This window comes from Anas acuta, chromosome 13 (assembly GCF_963932015.1).
Source record: "Anas acuta chromosome 13, bAnaAcu1.1, whole genome shotgun sequence".
Classification (NCBI taxonomy): Eukaryota; Metazoa; Chordata; class Aves; order Anseriformes; family Anatidae; genus Anas; species Anas acuta.
In genome coordinates this window covers 4616502-4640655 of record NC_088991.1, presented here as the reverse complement: position 1 = coordinate 4640655, position 24154 = coordinate 4616502, and the positions used below count along the sequence as shown (strand labels likewise).

The 24154-nt window shown below is 46.1% G+C and overlaps 2 protein-coding genes across 6 annotated transcripts in view; one reads left to right on the top strand and one right to left on the bottom strand.

Moving 5' to 3' along the window:
* Nucleotides 1–1104: 1104 nt before the first annotated feature.
* On the top strand, nucleotides 1105–16320 carry UPRT (uracil phosphoribosyltransferase homolog). Its single transcript, XM_068696960.1, has 7 exons — nucleotides 1105–1482; nucleotides 6686–6728; nucleotides 11163–11232; nucleotides 13210–13272; nucleotides 14042–14203; nucleotides 14941–15039; nucleotides 15883–16320. The coding sequence occupies exons 1-7, from the start codon at nucleotides 1166–1168 to the stop codon at nucleotides 15987–15989; spliced, it is 861 nt and encodes a 286-aa protein (XP_068553061.1). The 5' UTR covers nucleotides 1105–1165; the 3' UTR covers nucleotides 15990–16320.
* A 935-nt stretch (nucleotides 16321–17255) lies between these two features.
* ZDHHC15 (zinc finger DHHC-type palmitoyltransferase 15) overlaps nucleotides 17256–24154 on the bottom strand; it is a 28499-nt gene continuing 21600 nt past the window's right edge. For all 5 annotated transcript variants that reach the window (XM_068696958.1, XM_068696955.1, XM_068696954.1 and 2 more), the window contains one exon: nucleotides 17256–23669. The gene's annotated coding sequence lies outside the window, so the exon portion shown is untranslated. The remainder of the gene's footprint in view (nucleotides 23670–24154) is intronic.

The following is a 24154-nucleotide window of genomic DNA, read 5'->3' as shown; positions in this document are numbered from 1 at the left end:
TAGGGCAGGTGAGGAAGCTGTTTGCTTATATCAGGAATAGTGCAGCCAGCAGGACCAGGGAGGTGATCGTCCCCCTGTACTCTGCTCTAGTGAGGCCACACCTTGAGTGCTGGGTTTGGCTTTGGGCCCCTCACTACAAGAAGGACATCGAGGCCCTGCAGCATGTCCAGAGCAGGGCCATGAAGCTGGTGAAGGGCCTGGGACACAAGTCCTATGAGGAGCAGCTGAGGGACCTGGGGTTGTTTCGTCTGGAGGAGGCTCAGGGGAGACCTTATTGCTCCCTACAAGTACCTGAAAGGGAGGCGTGGGGAGCTGGGGGTCGGCCTCTTCTCACAGGTAACTAGCAATAGGACTGGAGGGAATGGCCTCAAGTGGTGCCAGGTTGGAAATGAGGAGAAATTTCTGTCAGAAAGTGTGGTTAGGTGTAGGGACGGGTTGCCCAGGGAGGTGGTGGTGTCACCGTCCCTGGGGGTGTTCAAGGAAAGGTTGGACGTGGTGCCTGGGGACGTGGGTTAGTGGGTGACACTGGTGGCAGGGGATGGTTGGACCAGATGATCTTGGAGGGCTTTTCTAACCCTAATGATTCTGTGATTCTGCAGTTCTATGAAAGCACACTACTTTATGTGGTATTTCATGATCTTCAGCATGGAGCCTCACCTGTGTAAGGACGTGGAGGCTAAACCAGAGTTTACTCCAGCGTATTTGGGGTTAAAATCACCAAATAGCCCTTAGACACTCTCGGAACAGGCCAGAGGGACAGGCCAGAGAGGACTCCCCCGAGGTAAGGGCAGGGCTGCTGAGGGGCAGAGCAGCCCCAGCCCCACTCCTGGTGCAGCCATCACCTCACAGCCACCCCACCCGAGAGCCGGGCAGCGGCGCGGGGCCTCCCGGGGCCCCACACGGGGCTGGAGGGCCGAGATCGTGAGCTGAAAGCACCGAAAGCCCCGTGAGGGAGCCATGGGGGGGGGGGACAAGGGGACTCCTCGCTCGCCTCAGCCGAGGCCGCGCCGCCAGCAGCGCCCCCCCGCGCCGCTCCCCGCCGCTTGAGCGGCAGCGCGGGCGGCCATTAGGGTGGCGGCGCTCCCCCACGGCCCGCCCTTCGGCGGCGCAAGCCGGGGGCCGGCGCTGAGCACGCGTGGCTGCCTGTGGGGCCGGGGCCCGGCGCATGGAGGCGATGCCGTGCCGCAACCAGCGCCTCGGCCCCGCGCCCGGCCCGCAGGACGAGCAGCAGCCGCCCGTGGTGTTGGCGGCGGCGGCGGCGGGGACAGGGGGGGGCGGCGGCGGCTGCTCGCGGTTGATCCGCTTCGCCGAGCCCGATGAGGGCGGCGAGAGCAGCCCCAGCCCGGACAGCAGCAGCGGCAGCAATAACGACGGGGGGGTGCTGGTGGAAGCGCGCAGCCCCGCGGCGGAGATCGGGGCGCAGCTGAAGCTGCTGCCGATGAACGACCAGATCCGGGAGCTGCAGACCATCATCAGGGACAAGTGAGCGCCGCGAGGCCTGCCCAGAAACCGGCGGGCAGGGAGCGAGGGAGGGAGGGGCGGGCGGCGGGCTCCGGCCGCGCTGAGGCGCTGGGGGGCGCTGAGGGGGGCTCCGAGGGGCTGAGGCGGGTGTGAGGGGGCTGAAGGAGGTGGTGGGGGGCTGAGGGGGGTGGTGGGGGGCTGAGGGACGCGGCCCCGGGGAGGGGGGAGCGGGACGTGAGGGGAGCCCCCCTCACCGGCAGCCCCTGACAGACCGTGCAGTCAGAGAGTGGCTCGGGGTGGAAGGGACCTCAAAAACCATCCGGATCCAGCCGTGGAGAGCGCCCAGGTTGGATCCGGGAGCGGTGCGGCGCTGAGGAGGGTTTGGCTGAGGGGCCCTTGGCTCCGTGGGACGCTGCCCTTCCTGCAGGCGCTGCTTTCCGCGCTTGTCGCTTGCTGTCACCAAAAGCCCGTGCTGCCACCACACCTGGCGGGACACGGAGCTGTCGTCCTGCTTCTGCAGCTCTTAGGGTCAAAAAGCCTTTAAGATTGGGCCCTGCCGCTGAGCACCTCTGACACGAGGTGCTTAAGGCACAGGGAAACCGCAGGTCTCACGCCACGCGTCAGGAGCTCTCCTCCCGCCCGTCCTGTCGGCGTCCGATTGTTCTGCACGTGGAAGGTGATACCACAGCCTGATAAATTTAGCGTGTGACGTAACACAAACGCATGCAGAGGGCATCCCTTAAAAGCACAGTTTGCCTCCTGTGATGCCAGGAGCCCCAGCAGGTACAGAGGTGGGGAGCAGTTTGTCAGTGGAGTGTTCCAGGATCCCAATAAACCCTTATTGTCCTGCCACACGTGGGCCTCCTAACACCTGCAGTAACCAACTTGGTTCTTCCCCTTATTTCTTCTCTGTTCTACCTGCATAGGCTGTGTTTTGGTATTTCCCAGCTCTTGAGTACTTAACTTTGCAACTGTAATACCACTAATGTATTTTTGTGTAGAAGTAACCATCAAAGACAATACCTAAGTTAATTGTACTGGCTTAGATGTGCCTTGTTACCTTAAATTAGGAATTTTTGACTCTTCAAAGTGTGGAAAAAGCTGATCTCATTGCAAGCAGGAGCACACGGAGCTAGTGCTGGCTTGCTGCAAGGAGGGCAGTTGTGGCAAGACCACACAAAAGATCTCGGCAGGTAAGAATGTCTTCTGGCAGCCTTCCTGCACAGCAGAAAGGGCAGTTTTACCTGGGCCAAGCAGAGAGACAGCGAGGCAATCCAAATTCTGCTTGTTGCATGGCCTACAGAAGGGTTTAAGGTTAGTGAAAAGGAAACAACATTTAGCTTTTATATCTAGGTGAATATTAGCAATGTAGTCACTGTACCCACTTAGGTATTTTTATTATTGTTGCAAGTAAATTTTTAACTCTTGCAGATATATTGAACAAGTTTCTGGGTGTATTGAATTTAACCAGAAGTCAGCAGCTGATATTTTAACTTGGAGGAGATTTTTTTTTTAGAGTTGCATCAGGCCATTGCACAAGACTCCAGTAAGGCAAGGCGTAGAGCAAGCCTTGGAAATAATGAGTCGCTCCTCGCAGCTGCAGTGCCAGCACACCGCGCTTTATTCTGAATGTGGCTCAGAAAGGCAGCAGCATTTCGGTGAGGAAAGGCCTCAGATGGAGTACTTCAGTGCCCATCGTCCAGAAAGATGGTAAAATGTGTGCTCAGCTGCACAGATGTATTTCGTATGCAGGAGTTAGAAACTGTTGCAGTAACCTTTCCTTGAGCAGGTGTAATCTGCCTTACAAGGCCTCTGTCCAACTGTGCCATTCCAACCAAGTGCTACAAGAAGCTCCTCCTCAGATGTTTAATAGTTATGAATAAGGCGCTATGGCTAAGAGGAGTTACTGGTCAAAAAAATCTGATTTAAACTGACAAAAGGCTGCGTTCGTATACAATGGAGAAGAGGGAAAAGCTATGTCACTGCAGGGCAGTTAGATACCACCAGTGTAGCTCTGTTTCTGGATTAGAAAATAACAGGCAGCCCCACAGCTGGGCAGGCTCAAGGGGGGCATTGGGAATGCCCCCAATGCTCATGAACACAGATGTTTCAGGTACAGCAATCACGGGAAGGGCAGAAATTACGAAGCAAGCTGCTGGGAGAAACACCAAAAGAAGGAGAAAACAGTCAGTTTGGGGCGATTCCTGTGCAGGGAGGAAGGAATAGAAATTCTTGGTGCAGTGCCAGCTCGCATCAGGCACTTTTACATCAGCCTAAGGATGCACAGGCTGGGTGCAGAAGACCTTAGGACTCTGTGTTGCCCACAGAATGAGCCACACAGAAAAGTGGAAAGGAATTCAGGATTTAGAGGCATGCAACACAGCCTTTCAATTGGAGTAACTGTCCAGTAAAAAACAAGACAAAAACAACCTTCATGTTGCTGGGCCCACATCCTGTGGCAGGTTCAGAGATGGCTAACTGAGTCAGTGGTGAGCATTTCACAGGCTGAAATTACAGTTTGTATAATTAACTGCATTTTGTGTCGCTGTGACTGCAGTTAATGAGGTCTGGGAGCCAGAATTAGGGAGGCAGAGAGGTGGCCTCAGCTTGTGCGCGTTTTCCCCCGGCTGGCTCAGTTCTGGAGCCTCGGCTGTGCCAAACGGGCAGGCGGGTGCCTGCTAACACTGTCGGGCGTGAATTCTGGAGTCCTCTCTTAAACTGATGAGTTTAAGTACAGAGTGCCCGGGAGCAAGCAGTCAGAGCCTCTTCTGAGGAGGGTGTGACCTCGCAGTGCTGTCTGGCCCGCGCAGGTTGGAAGCAGCGATCTGGAAGCCGAAATGAGTAGCGTGGCAATCCGCAGCCCAGAGCGCTGGTTTCTGCAGGAGGAAGTTCATTAGCTCAGATGGGTAGTGCCGTTGGAGCTCCCGGTTTAACAACAGATTTAAATGTAGGTATTTAAGGGTTGGTGCGTCTTTTATGGGAGATCATCGTGCTGTGTTCTGCTGCGGCTTCTTACTCCCCAGGGAATGGAGCGAGCAGCGGAGCAGCGCAGGCAGCGGAGCAGCAGGATGCAGCCCTGGCTGCCCTACAGAGGTGGCTTTGCTGCAGGCAGGGCGGGATCCCTTTCACATGGCACCCGCATCCTGAGTCCTTACACACAGGGCTCTGGTGCTCCCTCAGAGAGGGTGCTCCTGTTCCCAGCTGCATCACTGCCCATTAACGGCACCAGGTTCCAGTGCCTACACTTCTTATAAAGGTCTTCTATGAATTCTGTTTGGGGAAGCAGCTTTTTTCCAGCCTTGCCTGCGCAGCACCCTGCTGTCTCTGGACGATCTCTCGTGCAAGGTGAGCGGGAGAAACAGAAATTACCGAAGTGTGTCAGAGCAGGACCTGCCTCCAGCCCTGGCAGTGGTTGGAACCAGTCCCAGTTACTTTATTAAGAAGTTTGTAGGCTGCTGTAGATCATTGCTTTGTATCCTCCTGATCTGTAAGGTGAGCAGTTTCAGTGTTTTCACATGAACCTTTTTTCTGGCCCCTTAGAAATTAATTTTCTCGTGATGTGGGGCTTGAAACCTGGTCACAGCTTTCCAGCTGAAGGTGTGCACGAGGCCTGTCATTTTCAATATTATTATTATTTGTCTCTAATTTTTATGCATGCCACCACTATTGTTCTCCATCCCCTTAAAAACCAGACAGAACTGACCAAGGGTGTTCTGTGAACAGTGTGTAAAAACATCAGCCTCCCTGTGCGAGGACAGAGTAGTTCATTTAAAACCTCCTAATCTGTATTAATAGCCCACAGTATTCACTCTAAACTTTTATTGCTTTGCAATCAAAACCAGAGTCGTGACACGGTCAGGTTTGTCTTACCCCCCTCTCATGAAATATGGGTAAGCTTTCTGACATGCCATGCTCTAGTCTGGAAAAACCTAAGAATACACCGCCTACACATTTTGCTACTTGTTGTTATTTTTTTATATTTGCACACACCACAGTCGGGAATATGAATCCCTTTAAAAATCTCAACAAAATCAGGTTGTGTGATAGCAAGCTTGTTTCTTGGGTATTTGATGGGGCTTTCTTCAGTTCTGGTTTTCTGATGAACATCAAAGTAGCAGAGCACTAAGAGTATCCTGTCATTGCTAGAAAGAGCAAAAAACAAACAGCATTTTGAATAACAAATACCGTGGTGTTAGCACAAGGAAAGAAATCAGATTAGGCTGCCAGTCTTTTAAAACCTCATTTTCTTAATGTGGCAAGGTTGTTCTAGCAGTACGGGGAGTCGGCAGACAAACATCCTGACTGCCACTCTTGTAAATGGAAGATATTGCAGAACCTTGGAGATTAAGTGTAAAACTGCCTGTGGCATTTCAAGAGACATCCAGAGCATCATAGCGTGGAGATGAGAGAGGGGTAGGCCTAGTGTGATTACCAGAAAGTGTCACTAAAAGCGACCTGCCTGCGATGGTGATTCCTTGTCTGAGGATTTTTAAGGCTAACGTACTGGAAATGTTGTCTCCTTAGTTGGAAGCTTGTCCTGCTGCTATGTGGTGAGAGTTGGTCTTGACCCGGGAAGCCGGCTGTTCCAACCTGGCTTTCCGATGGCAGCCGTCCCCGTGGCGTGTTTGCACAGCAAGGAGCAGGGAGAGGCCAGCCTGCCCTTCCTGCCTTCTGGACTTCTGGGCCAGCAGTCGTGGTAGTAGAAAGTTCCACCTAAGCCACTAAGCCAGAAGAGGAGTTTGCGTAGTGCTGCTTGCTTGTCCCTGCTTGTTTTAGGCTGAGGCTCACCAGGCTTACCACACTGTGAGTGAATTCCCGATAAGATAGGAGACCCTGCTTGTCAGGTGCGCTGGGTCAGCCTCAGCGCCTGAGATCTGCTTCATCACTGTCCTGGGCTCCGACTGGTTTGAGAACGGGCAAAGCAAAGCTCTCCTGCTTACGGCTGCAGAGAACCCACCAGGCTGGCACAGCTCAGTTCTGGAAGTGAGCAGTGCAGCGACGTGGCCAGTGGTACGAGGCAGAGCCCCGCGTGAGCTCACTGCAGCTCAGGCTTCCCCAGCCGGTAGGAAACACGCGGTAGGATCTCTGGGGGATAAAGTTGGAACGTGGCAGGAGACCTTTCTCCAAACCGCCTCTGGAAAATATTGTCCTTTGAGTAACATTATATTTAAGCAATGCTCTTAATTATTCCCCAATTTAAAATAGAAATTGTTACCTTTTTCAGGACAGCCAGTAGAGGAGACTTCGTATTTTCTGCCGATCGCCTGGTAGGTGAAGAATTTCTTCTTCTTGGTGTCATGCTGTGTAATTTTTTTATAAAATGGTCTTATGAGCTACAATAATGTTAGCGTGAGGGCAACTTTTCTAAACAAAGGAAATTGCTGTTTGACAGCAACTTTCTGTACTGGGATTCTGTTCTTTGTTACAGTGTTTTCATCTCAAAGGGTTCCAGAAACTAAGTTACTATGAAATACTTCAGTACAGTGAGAAGTAGCAACATGAGAACACGATTTAAAAACAGATGCACAGAGATAATTTAGTGTTAGTTTGAAACAGTACTTTCCATCTTGTCAACAATTTCTTACAGGCTAGATGTCAACCACTGATTGTGTGCAGAGCACCTCCCGACACTTACTGCGTGGTAGATGAGCAGCTCTGGGTGCTTCCACCCAGGGAATGGGCCTTTAACCATGGGGTAGCTGCTAGCAGGGACAAAGCAATTAGAAACTTTCATACATCCTGGTAAGTCAGGACAAAGGCTGGTGGGAATGCAGCAGTTATCTCACGTAAATTAAATGCTTACAGAAGCCCACAACACTTGCTACCACACATGTACTGGATACGCCCTTGTATTCAAGAGGGTGTTTCCTATTTGTGACTCCAGATTTGTTACTGAGGAAAGCCTTTCCTTCTCCCTCTAACAAAGATCAGTCCAGAGAGCACTCAGTCAGCGGCACTATTTGCTAAACCAGCCAGGTTTCGTGTGATGAGCCCAGTCTTAACCCATGCCTGATGCAGGCTTGCTCAGGGCTTACATACGACCCCGACCTGACATGTGACTGCAGTGCTTTTTATCTCTGCAGCTTGTTCCACTTTCCCCGCTGCTTTTCCCTTCTTGAGAATGTTTCTGCCTCTTCCATTCTCCAGGATCAGTGAAAGCCTGAGCCAACAAAGCTCATCCCTGTAACTATTGGGTCAAGTTTCTGACTGCAGTGTCCCTCTTTGCCTTCATAAGGGACAGGCAGAAAGCCACAGTCCCCCCTTCTTTCTGTGCCGGCAGTTCTCAGCAGACATAACATCCTTCACAGCGCTGGACAAGTGGGAACAGCACAGGAAGCATCCACAGCCTGTGCTAAACCAGCTCAGCTGTGGGTCAGTCTTCCTTTTTTTTATTTTTTTATTTTTGGTGGTTTCAGCTTTTCACATGCTTAAATGTGTAGATGAGATTCAGAGAGCCAATGTCAGCAACCCTGCATACTTACAGGGTGCAGGTCTCCAGTCCAGAGTCAGGCCCCTTCCCCGCCAGCACTCCTCTCTGGTTAATATTCTTGTTCTACCTTGTAGCAGTTTCCCGTCTTCTCAGGAGCATTCCTTCCGATCAACTTCCTCAAACTAAAGCGAAGCAATAAAGGTTCCTGTTCCGTACTTTAAAAGTGAGATAAATAATGGCTATTCTGTCACAGACAGGAGAACCCTTACGGGTCCCAGCTGCACTTTATCACCATTAATTAGTGTGACGGCCTCCCCCACCTACCTTCTCACTCTGTTTGGAGGTGGTCTGCTTTTCATTTTGTGAGAGGAATATTATGAGAAACAGTGTGTGACTGCCCCATTTTCTGTGTGGTATCACAGTTGCACGTGGGACGTGGGCTCCAGTAGATGTACAAACATTGTTAAGACTCGCTGTGTGTTTTTCATCTGACTAGCAGACAGCTGATTAATGACAAGATGCAGTCTGAAAGCAAACAAGAAACAAATGCAGAAAACAAGAAACTCAAGTGTTGTAGAGTAGCAAAATGTTGTTGCAGAGAGAAAATAAGACTAGAGTCAAGCTTGCTACTAGTTTGGCAGTTACTAGGGGCAAATATCTCACAAGGTCACAATAGGAAGAGGGTTCAAGGAGGGGTTTGATGAATTGATAGTGGTACAGTTTTTCCGTATGGCAGCTTGTTTCTCACAGAAAGAGATGATAAAATAAATGTTCAAAGATATTTGTGGAAGAAAGGAGTTAAGGGATGGTAAAGGTTAGCAGAAAGTTCCTGAAAGCGACTGCTGATGGTGTGGTCCTGCAGCTGCAAGATGGGGGGCTGAAATCATGAATAAGGTGACAAACCATCTTGTGTCTGCGAAGGAGAAGAGGCAGGCGTGGCAAGTAAGCCTCTAGCACAAGAAAGGATCGATCGTTACAACTCGTGGTAGACACCTGAACAGCTAGAGCAGAAGGGGCTCGGGAGAGCAAGCTGAGAGCCCCCAGCAGAGAATTCTGCAAAAGGCTGAGGGTGAGCCCTCGTGCATGTGCTGCCCTGCGTGTGAAAGGAGACTTCCAGTGCTGGCACCCTGCAGCTCGTCTGTGGAATTAGTGAGGAGCTCACTACAAGCCCCAGCATTCGTACTGAGACAGCCTGAGAAGTATTTTAGGGCATCCCACTTGGTAGGCAGTACTGGATAAACTGGGTTCAGTCAAGCTGCACGCAGCCGGGTGGGTGCCACAGCAGCCCAGGTGAGTGATGGGAAGAGGGGACATGTCCCAGAGAGATGCCAGGCAGCACGTGCCTCGAGTTTGGGCAAGGACTCAGCACGGTTGCCTTGCAGCCTGGGCTCAGGCAGGGGTTTGACATCTCCACAGCACTGCCCTGCGGCCTCAGCCGACAAGTAGGGTGAAGATAATGTCGGTCACTCTGGAATTTAGACTAGAAAAGTTGGAAGGGACTTTCAAAGATCATCTAGTCCAAGTGATTCTTTAAAAATTCATTTTTAATTTATTTACGTTCTAGTTCATTGGCATTTCATTGCTTCACCTCTTTCCAAGCTGCAGGCAGGCACAACGGTTGTGACATGCAGCCGCTCGGGATTACAGCTACCTGCTCAGGTGTCTCTAGAAGGGCTCTCCCTTTTCGAGGTTTGTCTGCTCAGAGACACGCCATCCCTAACTGCACCTTGGCTGGTTTCCCGAGTCAGTGATTACACCTCCTGTAAACAGGAGTGCTGGCAGCTGCTTTCTCCAGGTGCCTCTATCCCGATTGCTCTGTTCATGGACCCTGAAGGACTGGTCAGGCCTGATTTCTTCAGTGGTATTTGAGAGTGGCAAGGAGACTTGATCCATGTGCTTAACTGGCTGAGAAAGGGTAGGGTCACCAACATCTTAACATCCTCAAAGCACTTAGGTGGTAGTTAGCTACAGCTGCTCAGACTCGTATTAGCTGTGGCTTTTCCCAGCAGTTCTAACACACCTCGTGCTACTGAAGGTGCAAAGCAAACAGCATTTCCCTTGCTTACTGCAGGGGCAACCTTAAGCATGTAACTGTAATAAATGAGCACATGTACTATGTAATTTTGCATATCAGCATTAAACGCATAACCTAAAGCTTCAGCAGAAGTCTGTGAGCCGTGACAGTTTAACTAGGCCTGCTAGAACTTAACATTGTTAGCTCGCCCCCTCCTCCCAAAACCTCATCAAAGAGGGACGTTTAGTTCACTAACTCCTAATGCAGTCTGTGCATGCTAGGAACTGGGGCAGGATGGAGGAACAGAAAAACTTTCCAGCCTGCCCTGCTTCTGGAGTGTCTGAAGCGAGCTCAGTCCCAGGAGCAGTCACCTCATTTCTGCCGTTACGCAGTGACTTTTGCTTAATAGGTTTCATCTTGTCTTGGCGGTAACTTTCCTTGAGCAGTCCTGGCCTTTGACTCTTTGGCTCACCAGCAGAGAGAATTCTGTCTATCTGCAACACCCAGAGCATCTGTCCTGGGCAGTCATGCTGGGCTGAGATGAACGCATTTCGTACCTTCGCCTGGGGTACAGCACAGGTTTCCTGCCCTCCGGAGGGACGTGTGACACACCAGCCACACCTCCAGGATGTCCCCACTGCAGCTGGGCCATCTACACCCTGTGAACACAAAGGGGCTGAGCAGAGCATGTGGAGCAATCAGAGCTGCCAGGTGCCAGAGGAAGGGGGTGATAAAGAGAGTTGTAAATCCCCTGACACGTCCTTGGGCACTCGGTAGTGTGCTTACAGCGCTGCAGCTCCTGCAGCTGTTTGGGCAGCCCTGCTGCAGCTTCTTCTTAGAAATATGGATGTTAAAACAGGCCTTAGGGCCTAGCTGATGGGGAACTGAAAGAAGGGGAGTTTTCCTCTTTTCTCACTGATATTTTCTGTCAGCAACACGAAGTTAACATGGGTGGTTCACTTACTTATGAGAAACATTTGTCTCTGACGGCTTTATCTGCCAGACAGAAGTTAAGCCAGTTTTACGAAGGCATTTATAGATGTACCCCGTTCTGTTTTTTAATGCCTTCATTTGACATGTGGACAAAACATACACATTGCCCTATAAAAGGTCTTTAAAGTCTATTCCTAACTACTAGTAAAAGAGGATGTTCTTGGCTGTTAGGCGTTCACCTAGTACTTGCAGAAACTCCTAACATCTAGTATCTTATCTGGCTTGATAACAAACCCCTTCAAGCTGCTTTCTCTGGTTCTACAGATCAGACTTGTGGTTGAAGAGGGACTGAACCAACTGCCGTACACAGAATGCACGGTGACCACTCCAACAGGTATGTGGGAAACCACTCGGCCAGGTAGGACTGGGAGTGGAAGCTGAATTAATATAACAATGTGGAACTGTTTGTTACAAGAGGCTGGAACAGCTTAACATTCAGGCTAGAGTATAAAGTTAAGGTCCCCTCAAGGTATTTAAAAAAAAAGCTAGAAGATGTGTGATGACAGGACTGAGCAGAACAGTCATAGAGTTGTCACCTTAATGTGGTTTTAAATTGGTCTTGCAAAACTGTGATAAAAACATTAGCAGTGTACGTGCGAGATCACCTTACTTGCCCCTATCACACCATCGAATTAAAACTGATGACATTTCATGTGCCCGTTACAGAAAAAAGTGCTCAGCACAAGGAGTTTTGTCATGCCAGCATAAATCTGCCTCTGTTGCAACCGTGAGTGATGGTAAGCAGGAAATAAAAAGTGGCTGTGTTGACGTTAGAAGAAACCCACTGCAGTACTTTGGGTTTGCTCCTATTAACCTTAAAAGATACGTAAGGTCACATGGGTTACTCAGAGGTAGCGTAGTTGCTGCTCAGTACATTAGCCACATCTGGGGAGCCTCAAGCACACCCAGGGCACCTGCAGTACCCCTGTAGGACAGGCACCAGCTGAGTCCTCCTCCCCTTGAGGATTTTGCTGGCATTTTCTGCAGCCTGAGAGCAGCTCTGTACATCCTCTCATTCACTCTGCCCCTCTGCCCTTCACCATAAATCATCTGTATGTCTTCACCCTTTTAGTCACAGAAAAGATGGCCCGAAAACACTTGGTGCTGAAGCCAGCTGGAGTTTAGGAAGGTGCTCAGGCACCACAGTCACTTACCTTGGCTCGCTTTTAACTAAAACAGCAGCTGCTTCGTGAGGCCTGGCTTCACATCAGTCCCAGGTCAGTTGGGCAGTTTGATGGCTGTCTGCGTTACCCAGTTTGTCTGGCAGGTCCCCGGCGAGTAATGCCCTCCCGAAGCTCTGCAGGTGTTTCTCAGTGAGCCACTCGTCTGCCTGTGGGGAATGAGCGCCTTGGGCCTGCCCCTCTGGGCACACGTTGCTGTGGTGCACAGGCTGCTGGCACTGCCAGCCCTGCCATCAGAGCGTCAGCCCTTTCACCCTTACCCGTGCCCAAGGAGGGAGCTAAAACGGCCTCATGCACCCATCCAACAGGAAGCGTGCCCTGAGAACGCAGACACGTACCTACAAATCGTTACGTATTTATACTGAACTCTTTCCCTCTGAGCATCTGGAAGCTGCCGTCAGCACAGACAATTTGTACTCCTTCAGAAGCAGAACGTCCCTCGAGGCCAGCAATGCAATGCCGTGCTGGCTCTCCTTTAAAAGGAGCCTTTGGACCTTTTTCAGCCAGGCAGAATATGCAAAACCCAAAAAACCACTGCCACATGTTCCTCTCTGCAGTGGTACTGGGCAAGTTCAGGTTGGATCTGAAGAGCTACGAGTGGCCTTACCTTGCTTGGCTGCCTTCGAATCCATGAACTTGAGCTTGCAGTGCTGGCGATCTCTTCCAAACACATACCCTCACCCACTTCTGTCCTTCAGCGATCAGGAGCGCAATTAGAGTAGAGTCATGCTCTGGCTCTGCCTCTTCACCTGCAGCTCTGGAGTGCATTTACGTGGTTACTTAGGGCACGTACCATTTACCCTTATTTTGGATAACATCCTTCATCTAAAATAATCACCCGAATGTTTGAGTTATAAAACCTACAGGCAGGATCATGCCTGTGCTGCTCTCCTGAAGTAACCGTTAGGAGTAAATTCCTTCATGGTTCTGGTGCCGTTCCCATGGCTTGTTTGGGGAGTGCAGGATGTGGCGTGCAGGTGGGGCCACGCCACCTGCTGAGACACACGGAGCTCAGCACCGGTCCCTGTGCGGGGGAATCTCGTTTCTCTTCACACCAGGGTCACTTAAGACAGGATGGGGCAGAGGGGAGCGATCACTGCCGCTGAGCCTTGGTTTCTTTCCTTTTTTAGGATACAAGTACGAAGGAGTGAAATTTGAAAAGGGAAACTGCGGAGTCAGCATAATGAGAAGCGGTAGGCAGCTTTTGGTTGTTGAATGGGTGTGAATTCAATGCTTTTGAAACCAGTAACCAGCTTCCTTCTGAAAATGTGCAACAAACTGCCCTACAGCAAAGGTTTCCCCCCAGACTGTAGCTGACATTCTGTAATCAAGGATACCTAAAGAAGAATAGCAAGTAATACATTTCTTCAACATTTCAGCAGACAAATAGCAGCAGCAGACTTCATCTGACCTCTTCTTTAACAACCAATAGCTCTGAGAGGCCAGGCCAACTCTCCTTCCTTGTTTGCCACTAGTTTTTCCTCCTCAAAGGTATCTCTCCAAATAAACCATGCTCAGTGGTGCTAGAGGCAGTACTCTTTTGTCCAAAACTATGTAAAGCTTTTTATGATATAAAATCCAGTGGCTCCGCAGGTTCCTGTACTATGTTTTTTACCATGGTGTGGCTATGCAGAGCTCAGAGTTGTTTTTCAAACCACATATGAATTATGACATTACTTGTTTTGATATTTCTACTTCTCTCCTTTGAAAACGTGCTTAGCACTAGAACATGGGAACACAAATACCTGGGAGCCAAATGACACAGAGTAGGCTTGTTTTTTTGTCTAAACAGAGATAAGGAAAATAGCTTAAGGTCTTTTTAAAACTGGAAAGCAAGAAAAAAAAAAGCTCTGTTCAAGAACTATTCGTCAACACAGTATTTGGACAGTCCATTTAATTGTAACGTCTCATTGTTGTACCCTTTGTTACCACGTAATATTTTTTTCTTCTGCTCATTTTGAGGCGAAGCAATGGAACAAGGTTTACGGGATTGCTGTAGATCGATCCGCATAGGAAAAATCCTGATACAGAGCGATGAGGAGACTCAAAGAGCAAAAGTATACTATGCTAAGTTTCCCCCAGACATTTACAGGAGAAAAGTTCTTCTTATGTACCCAATACTAAGTAAGTGTCTCTGTTATTTCCGGTGACTGTTCTGTATTTAAATTAAAGCTTCTGAATTTCCGGGGTTTTTGTTAGATTTTGGCTTGATTTAGGTGATGTAGCAGGGACTTGATCAGGCTGCTCCAGAACATACATCAGTCAGCCCACATCAGCGTGAACGCAGAGCAGATCACTTGGGTTTGGCTGCACTTGTGAGAAAGGCAGCTGCATTCAAGTCTGATGGCAAATTTAAAAAAAAAAAAAAAAAAAGAACTTACATGAGAAAAGACTTCAAATAGTATTTTCACTATTAAAAGACTTTTTGAGGAATAATTCTAAAGTAAATTATTTTAAAGTTAAATGCAATTAAAACCACAAAATATATCAATGCGGTAAGGACTTCGTCAGGATGAAGGAAATTTTGCAGTCTAAGATGTAATTCTGGTTCTGCACATGGAGCTCTTAATTGCTAACTTATTATTTTAGATGAGTTTTCTTGCCTTAGGGCTTTAATAAAATCCACTGACTTCAGTGTTTAAAACCTGGCAGAGTCGGCTATTTGGGTATAAAGATTAAATTCCTTCATCAGGAGACAAAAATTTTCAATAATTAATGCTTGCAGAGGTGACAGTCGACCAGTGGGACAGGACAGTATTGTCGCTCAGCCCCACACCAGGATTGGTGCAGTTATAGCCCCGGCTGGCTTAGGAATGAGTTCTTCAGCAGGAAAACAAAAATCTCACTTTTTCCCCTTATAGGTACTGGTAATACTGTAATCGAGGCTGTCAAAGTTCTTATAGAACACGGCGTGCAACCAAGTGTCATTATCCTGCTAAGCCTATTCTCCACACCGCACGGTAAGTCGCGGGGCTGTGCGGGGGGCAGAGGTGCTCGCGCCTCTGCCACCCAGCGGGGAAGGCTTCCGGCAGTCCCGCACTCCAGGCAGCTGCCAAGAGCGCTTCCCTTGCGAATAAGGACACCAGCAGCACTCTGCTCAGAAAGGATTTATTTTCCTCTCTGAATTTTGAAACTGAGAGCGAACACTGGCACATGTGGCATGGGCAGGGGAGAAGGCTAGCAGAACAAAAAGGGCCTGTTACCCCTAACAGCAAAACTGCAACTGGTGAAGCATTCCTGTCAGCAGGAATAGGTAAAGAAAACGCTGCAACGACCCTAAGTCTTCCTGTTGCTCCAGAGCACAGCAGCCCATGCTGAGTTGGTCAGCCACCAACTAACACCAGTTGTACAGAAAGCACGATGTAAAATAAGCTACAGAACTGGACTGTCTGCACATTAAAGATCTTTTAATTTAAAAGATGACCCTAAAAAGGAATATCTGGATCTTGTGTTTTTATTTTGAAATTGGCCATGGCCGAAATCACTATCAAAAAATCAACCATGGTGCAGAGAGTTATTCCTGGCAGTCTGTAACCAAAATAATAATTGGATTAGTGAATAGTTTAGTTTGGGAAGTTAAATGTATGGTGAAGAAATGAAAAATCCCAGTAAGAAAACCCAGAAGAACAATGTGGAATTCTGGAATTTTTTCCTCACATGCAAGCAGATAAGCCAGAAATGAGGCATAAGAACAGAGGCAGACTCAGCTGCAGAATTCTGCTTACCTTGATGTAACACGAGGCGCTGAAATACGGCTGCGGTGCAGCATTGATTTCTTTGATTTCTCTTCTCTCTCCCCAAAGGTGCCAAATCGATCATCCAGGAATTCCCAGAGATCACAATTTTAACCACAGAAGTTCATCCTGTTGCGCCAACACACTTTGGACAGAAGTATTTTGGAACGGACTGACGCACTTGGAACAAGGCGATGTGACTGTATGATAGTACAAATGAGGTTTTTTCTACATTTTATTATTATTTGTAGCAGAGTTGGTTGAGGGCATGTTTAAAAAATCTTTTTTGGCCAAAGGGGGAAATACTTGACCTAGATTGCTTCTGGTTGGTTACTGCCTGAACACTGAACCAAGCGCAGTAACAAAGCACTCTGAATCATTGCAAAGTCGAGCATCTTCATGTTGTACTCGTATAAACTGCTGCACTCTCTGCTTTAATTTATTTATTCTTCCATAGCCTGTTTTGTGGCTGCTTGCAAAAGCAAAATAAAACAACTAAATCATGAAGGTGTGTCCTTCATTTCTAGTGCTGACGTTGACATCGCTCCAGGTTAGGCAGCACAGCCACTCTTATTAATTCCAGTACAACAGGTGCACTCGGTAGCAGCCACACTGCATTCCTGGCACAATTTTCAGTCTTGGGATGGTGGCCAAGAACTAAAGATATAACTCTCTGAATTTTGCTCTAAATAGATTGTTTTCAAATGATAGAACATCTGCAGTTATCTTGATCCATGGTACTGAAGAAAGAATCTTCCTGTTGTAGTGTATGTGCCCTGATGGGCTGGGAATTGAGAATGGGAGAAGTGCTGTCCACACAAATTCTGCTCACAACGTGGTTGAGTTTTGCCTCTTAAAACTTCCGTGGATGAATCAGTATCACCGACCATTGTAAAGAAAAGGAAATGGCAAAAAGCTGGGCTCAAATTCTAGCTCTGTTCACAAAGCAACAGGGCTTAAAGTCAAAAGACAAACACGGTCCTCATTAATTTGCACCCTTCCAAAACAGCCGGTGCAGGGATTGTCTGAATCAGACCAGGCGTAAATCTACGACCAAATACTCGCTTTCTTTCACGTGTGCCGGTAAGTGCATGATATGCAAACTCGCTCGTATCTTACCTTACTCTAACTTTTGGAAAATTAACATAGACAATGTAGTCCATTATTACTTTTTAAATATTCTAAAAAGTGCAGGATTACACAATGTCATCGCAGGCTTGTTACCTCTTTGTCAGAGGGCTGGAATGTAAGGCCTGGGCTGCTCCAACCAATGCCTTGTAAGACAAGGGGGCAGGATTTAATTAACCTATTTTTTTGGTACAGATGAAGAACCTTCCCCACTCTATACAGTAATTCCGATTAATTCAAGTTCTGTAAGGCTTCCAGAAAGAGTATTTTCCCTCGTCATGGGTTAAGTCATAGGAAATAATCACTCACAAGTATAATAAATTAACCAAAAATGGTTTTAATGCAGTCCTTGCCTGCAGTACAGTATAAACTGTGCAGGCTTTCTAGTATAAACCATAATAGAAAATGACAAAGCAGAATGTACAGTATATCCAGCTGTAGAAACCATACAAACACTCGGAAAATGCTAGTGAAACATACACAAAGCATTCATATTAAAGACAATGTTTGTCAGACGATAAAAACAAGTATCCAAAGCTTTTGTAAAAACCCATTTGATATCAAAAGTCTCAATGCCGGCAACAGCATTAAACTCCTGAACCCTACTAAACATCCCACATGTTGTCAGTGGACCGTTTGCAATGTTCCCTGGAAAACATTTCCTTCCTATTAAATTAAGGGATAAGAAATCAGTGTTAAACAACCCAACACTGGGTGTCATGTCCTCTGCCAAGCAGAATAGTGTTGACTGTATGCAAAGTTTGCAGACTCAAGATGTTTATAAATACCAACACCAGGCCATCCTGGTTTCCTGAAACACAACTGAATATAATAATAAATGAAACTGATTTTACTATTTTGAATAATTTAGTAGTTATTGGCACAGAGCCCACTAAGCCAGTCTTCCTTGATATGAGAAGCTCTTTATACTACAGTGGTTTACAGTCAAAGTTCTGACCCAGTTGGAGAGAGAGTGTATCGGCTCCCAAACGGAGCTTCCTAATCCAAAACCAGCCTGATTCTCAGCTGAAAAGCAGCTGGACAGGTAGGATAATTTATAGCAACCTGATCCTTTCTGTTTATGTTACTAGCAAGAGGGAAGCCGCAATAGAAGCTCCTGGCTCCTAACAATGCAATCTGGAATTACTGGGGATAGCTCGAGTCTAGATGATCAGTGAGCACAACAAAAGTTACACATTAATGTAATTATTGCAAAAGAAGAATGCCTGCACACGGAGTTAATTCAGAACAGCACCACACGTTCCACCTACCTCTTCACACAATCTCTGAGTCAGAAATAATATCTTATCTCCTCCTCGTGGAGGCCACGTCTGCACCCGCCCAGGTTTGTTACATCAGCAGGATGCCACGTGCCTACACCAAAACCTCTTGCTTGTACACATCCTGGATCCTCCAGGAACAGGCACAACAAATAAAACAAAACAACGTTTTCAAGAATCCACTGGATTTTTGTGTCTCTTATAAACTTAGGAAAATGGTGATCTGAGGAGGTACAGTACACAACCCTAATGCAGAACGGAGATGGGGAGGACAAAACTTTTTTTTTTTTTCTCTCCAGGCTTCCCATGGGATTTAGCCCCAACAAAAAGTTTAAGTCTACTGAGTATTGAAATAGCAGAAATTCCATCAGGTAAAGCACCTTTGTGTTACATAAGCTGTTTGATATTAGTGTTTGATGCAATCAGGTTTCTTTGTTGTTTTTTTTTTTTAAGCACAATTGGAATAAGCAGCAAGGATAATCCCCTTGTACCTTTTTTCCTTAACACAAACCTTTTTTTTTTTTTTCTGAACAGTAGCTGTTATCCATTGAAGCTTTACACATGCTGCTGTAAATCTTAACCTTATACAGAAAAAAATAAATCAAGCAGCACGAAGGCGTAACCAGCTTATATGCTCACATCAGAAAAGTAAACTTACGTTGTACTTCACAAGGTTTACATTTCAAACTGAAGCTAGAACATGAAGAATTAAGATTTATAGGAAAGAGAAAAGCAATGCAGAAAGGTGGATCCCACTGCCCTGAGCAAAGCAAGCTGAACCCGAACGATAAAAATCACCAAGCGAAACCTGACAAACATTAAGATTGATTACAAACAAAATACATGGCCCAACTGTTTAAAATGACACCTACTCGTCTTGTTAGTATCCAAAGAAAACAGCACAAACAGCTGAAAGCTGATACATTGGAGCTACGCGTTCGGGAGGAAGAGCGTAAAGGGAGAGGGAAAAAGGACAGTTAAGAATAAAACTGCGACAGTGGGTATGGTCTCAGTGTTAATTACCAGAACAGGAACTAATGCATTAAACAGGAAGAATACATAATAATGCCACAACCTGGAAATGCTCATCACTGCCAAACTGTTTGACAGACCATTACTTTTAATGACAGAAGCCACCCTACCATGAATACGCTTTAATTGATGGCTTCAGAACAAGTTTATTTTTACACGCGTTCTATAACAACACAGAAGCTGATAGAATTGGAAAAATATCAATAAAATCCAGGTATGTTCAAGTCCTATGGATCGATTTCAAAAATTTGTACCATGAGAGTCACTGAAATGAAAATGTGACTCCAAGTCAATTAATTCTGGCTTAATAAACAAGGTCAACAGCACCTCCTTAGCCTGCTAATTCAACACGTTCAGGAATGAGCCAGCTATGCAAACAGCAAATCTGTTCTGCTGGCTTAGCGACTACGTTGGAGGCAGCTGGTCCCTGAATACATCCCCACACATCTTCCTCTACGTCTAACTACAGGGAGGAAAAGGTTAAGTTCTATTTTCCCAGACGCTTTACATTCATACTATGTTACAGACTTTATGCATCGAGTTTTGTAACAACTACTAAATTGTGCTTTCAGTCCACACCAGCATACAGAATATAAAACCTACAGTTACGGATTTTGCTGAATCACATCTCTGGTTTGTTCCAGGAAGTAAACATTCATTGCTACAGTGCTATTAAAAAGCTTCCTGGCCTCCATCAGCTACAGCACACTACATGCACTAGTACAGGCCTATGAAAACACAGTACTGCTCCTTGCTTAAAGGAATACAATCTTACTCTACTCCAAAACCACACAGTACCAATTCAGCAAGAGAAAAAAAAAATAAATTGCAGTGCAGTGATGCTTATTAAAGTCCTGATTCCTTGGACAATGTTCACTGGCCAGGGACAGGACTTAGCGCAATACAATCCACAGAGACATCAATGTGATGTCTGCTCTAAGGGAACTGTACCTGCATGTAAACGGGCGAGACGGGGAGAGGTGAGGAGGGGGCTGTTAGTGGGAAATTATTTTGGAGCATTATCCTCAGAGAACAGGGATATCTACCCTGCAGACCGCACCAGTGGATTTTACCCCTTAAAGGGGTAAAATTTTATTTGCATGTTAAAAAATCTAAATTGCACTCAGCTGAATACTTTACCTGTTTTGTTACCTGCAGCAGTGATTACAGGCAGCCTGAGCAATTTGTGTTCCAGTGCATTTACCCGGTATATTTGACAGAACCTCATGCATCCTGCATTTACCACATTCTTTGTATACAATTTTCTTTTAGAAGCTAAGCAAACAAAAAGCCAATTTAAAAAGTAAACAGGAGCCCAGCCATAGGTAGCAGGGGGTGCAATGAAAATGACTGCTTTTATGCTGCCCTGCTCTCTAGTTAACAGTCTTCTTAAAGGCCAGAAGTGCCAGCTGAAAGCACTGTGTTCCCCTTAGTAGGTCATCAGGAATGATGTCTGAAGCATCAGCTGCACTAATGCACTGAGCAGAAGGATCTCAGCAGCAGTGTGTGGAGGAACACCAAGCTTCCCCAGGGAGACCCAGCTGCTCACTTACAGGCTGCCCTGAAGAACAGAGGCTCACTGTGGCTTCAGCAGCCACCCCCCAGACTCCATTCCTGGGCACCATTACCTGCACGGCAGCTTTCTGCACTCGGCTTTAACCCAGGGAGGCAGAGGAACCTGCCCAACTATTCTGCTGTGCTTGAGTTCAGCATACACAGTCCAAATACTGGGCTGTAGGAAGGGCATCTCCTCCAGCTCAGCAGAATAGAACAAAATGGAGTTTGTTCAGTCACCCAGACACACCAGGATTTGTCCGCTTCAGTATTTGTTTCATGTTTCACTCTGAAGCTTTCAAAATCTGATGGGTGTGAATGTTGACTTATGGCTCTGCAGCTATCAAATTATTTTTCATTTCCACCTGCACAAGAATTTGTTCTAGCTAAGCGAGGTTGAGCAGCTTTTAAGAAAAGGAAAATGTGCCATTACTAACCACAAGAAAAATTACTTAATATGAGTATGTTAACGAAAGGTGTCAAAGCATCATTTAAGCACCTGGAAACCTTTTAAAGCTGCTTCTAAGTCTGAGCTGGGAAGCTGCATTATCATAAAGACAGCTGTTTTAATAATAATTAGAAGACAAAATAGATTTTACTGGCTAAGGAACAAAGCTGCAGCTAGACAGCAGGCAGGGATCTGCCTGCAGATCTTCTAGGCAGCTTTTCTGCTGCTGTTTGGCAGAGAAACAACCCTGCAAGGATGGCATGGCTGTGAACAGAACCAAATGCAGAACGGACACAAGAACCTGCTCAGAAACTCTTGTAAATCCACTTGGCTTCAAACTCAGCTTTGATGTTCCTGTCTTAAAAAACACATTTCAGTTGACAGGATGGAAAGTAGAGTTAGTGATTTATCCTCCTGCTTATATAAACAAGGAATTTAGTGGTTTAAAGGCACAAATACACAAGTAATAGGGCTAAATTCCTATATATTTCCTGCTCTGTTTAACTACTACCTTCCCCTCTAGAATACATTTTGTCAGCCAAGAAGTGACCAATTCAAAGTGCCACCTTTGACAGCTTAAGATCCAGCACAGGATTTCTATTAGAAATGAAGGTTTAGATTTAATAGGAAAAAGAGTTTTGTTGGTTGACAGCTGTCTGATGAGAGCCACCCACCAGAAGTGGTAACATTCACAGAGCCTTCAGTAACAGCCAGAGGAGGAAGCAGAGTAACCCACACTGCGACTGGGAGAACCTGCCCCAATTCCCAAGACCTCAGCTTCAGCAATAACAACACATTCTATAGAGTCTACTGCCTCTTCTACACCTAAGTATAAAGTTTGATGTATAAAATATCTGTCCAAAGAGCACAGTTTATACCAGGTAGTTACACTACTCTTATGGACAAAAATATCTGCAAGAGTCTCTTCCATCTCACTAACACATTTCCGCTGGTAACAGCGGCAGAGTAAATAGAGGAGAAAAGACAAGAATGTAGCCAAGGCCTTTGTCACCAAACAGATACTTACCAGGTAATTTCTCTTGACAACTGCTTCTGTAGTCAAAGTCAACACAAATGGGCTGATGAACAAACAAAATCAGGATAGAAAACACTAACAAATGATCTTAGATGCAGTATACTAACACATTAAACATGCACCTAATTCAAACATGAGATGGAGTTGCCAGGTCTGAATCATGCAGATAAAAGAATATCTTGGATCTAGAAAAATGCGTGTCATCCTGCCAGCAAATTCTCAGTGCTATTCCACAGAGTAAAAATAGCAATACATTCCTTTGACTGCCAATGGAGAAAAATAATAATAATAATAAAAAAAATCACCTCTTGGTGCTGAAACACCTTTAAAATATCAGTCAATACATTTACTGAGGAAGAAGTTTGAAATAACTGAGTTTACCAAATGTCTGTTCAGCATTATGGGATTAAAATCACCGCATTGGAGTGTAAACTCCAAACACTACTGTTGGAGCTAAACATTCAGTGCACATTTCTAACTCCTGTGTTTCAAATTTACTTCTTCCTTTCTTCCTTTCTGACTCCATGAACAAAAAATTTCCATCAAACACTGATTCAGGAATGAGTTGATAATGCTCTAATTACCATGCAGACTCTGTAATTTTAGCCCTAGTAATTAATGCACATTGTAATGTCTAAAATACCCATTTGCATTTTAGGTACCTGCAAGTAGGATTGGGCTTAAAGGGCACTGTAACTCAAAATCTAATGTAATTACACTTTCCTAAAAAAAAAAAAAAAAAGCATCAATGGCCACAATATTCTTGAATCTTGATACTGGCAATGTGAATATTTTGTTTTTGTACACAGTTGCACATGTATATGTACATGTTCAGCACTTTGTCTTTCAACAAACATATATCCAACTACCAATTTAGTGCCAAATCTAGATGAGTCTGTCTCTCATTGAGTTGAACTGACTCAGAACTTTAAGCATATTAGAAAATGCCACTTGTCAGAGAAGGTTAGAGAATCAGTCTCAATATAAATACCATCCCCAAGAATATTATGGCTTGGAAGAATTTTGAGAACTCAAGTCCCTGATGTTTGCAAAATGAAAAGGCCTTTGGAAATGCACTCGCATCAATACTTTTTACCTATTTTGAATAAAAAATATATATTATTTATAAAATAAAGAGAGCAGGCCAAAGAAGATTGGCGAGAATCACTCTATAAAACTGTTCTGTTCACTCCATAACTTAAACTTATAAAGCCTTGAAACATCTGGATAGCGGGATTTCTGGAGAAGCACTCTAGAATGCAGATTCCAATCAGATGATACTTCATGATGTTTTCTCATCTTGAAGATCCACTTGTTTTCTGCCCCTCGCAACTGAAGTCCATGCAAAGAAAAGGGATGTTGACTCCTGAGAGGAAAGCTGAAATTCAAATAAATAAAAATGTATAAGTATAAAAGCACTGATCTGATCAGAAATATATGTCTAGTCTTGACTTTGAGCATCATTTTAAAGCCATGCAGAGTAACAGGCAAAGTGCTGCTTTTTCACCCCCTCAGTGGAATGGCAGTACATAGTCCTCATTGACTGTCTACAGAAGAAACACGGGTTTTTCTCCTCAGTGGCAGAAAATGGGATCACACATACAATCTGCAAGAAGCCCATTTATAAAAACTTTGAGTTGCTCTATTCTAGTGCAAAACTAAGCAATGGATCACAGTGCATTAACTCTCAACACAGTTACTCAACATTCAGAGCAAGTAGGGAGGCGAGTTCTATCTAATTACTCCACTTTCTGCACATAGTTCAGCAGAAGATACTCCTTGAATCTTGTGCAACAATACTGCACTGTGAAAAGGCTTTGTGGAGACCAAAGAGGACACCACGTGCAGCTGATTGCAAGAATA

Bases quoted from the DNA above. Each gene is read 5' to 3' on its own strand.
- UPRT (XM_068696960.1), top strand. From the start codon at position 1,166: ATGGAGGCGATGCCGTGCCGCAACCAGCGCCTCGGCCCCGCGCCCGGC. The intron at 6,729-11,162 runs GTAGGTGAAGAA...CTGGTTCTACAG, and splicing joins TATTTTCTGCCGATCGCCTG to ATCAGACTTGTGGTTGAAGA. The intron at 13,273-14,041 runs GTAGGCAGCTTT...GCTCATTTTGAG, and splicing joins AGTCAGCATAATGAGAAGCG to GCGAAGCAATGGAACAAGGT.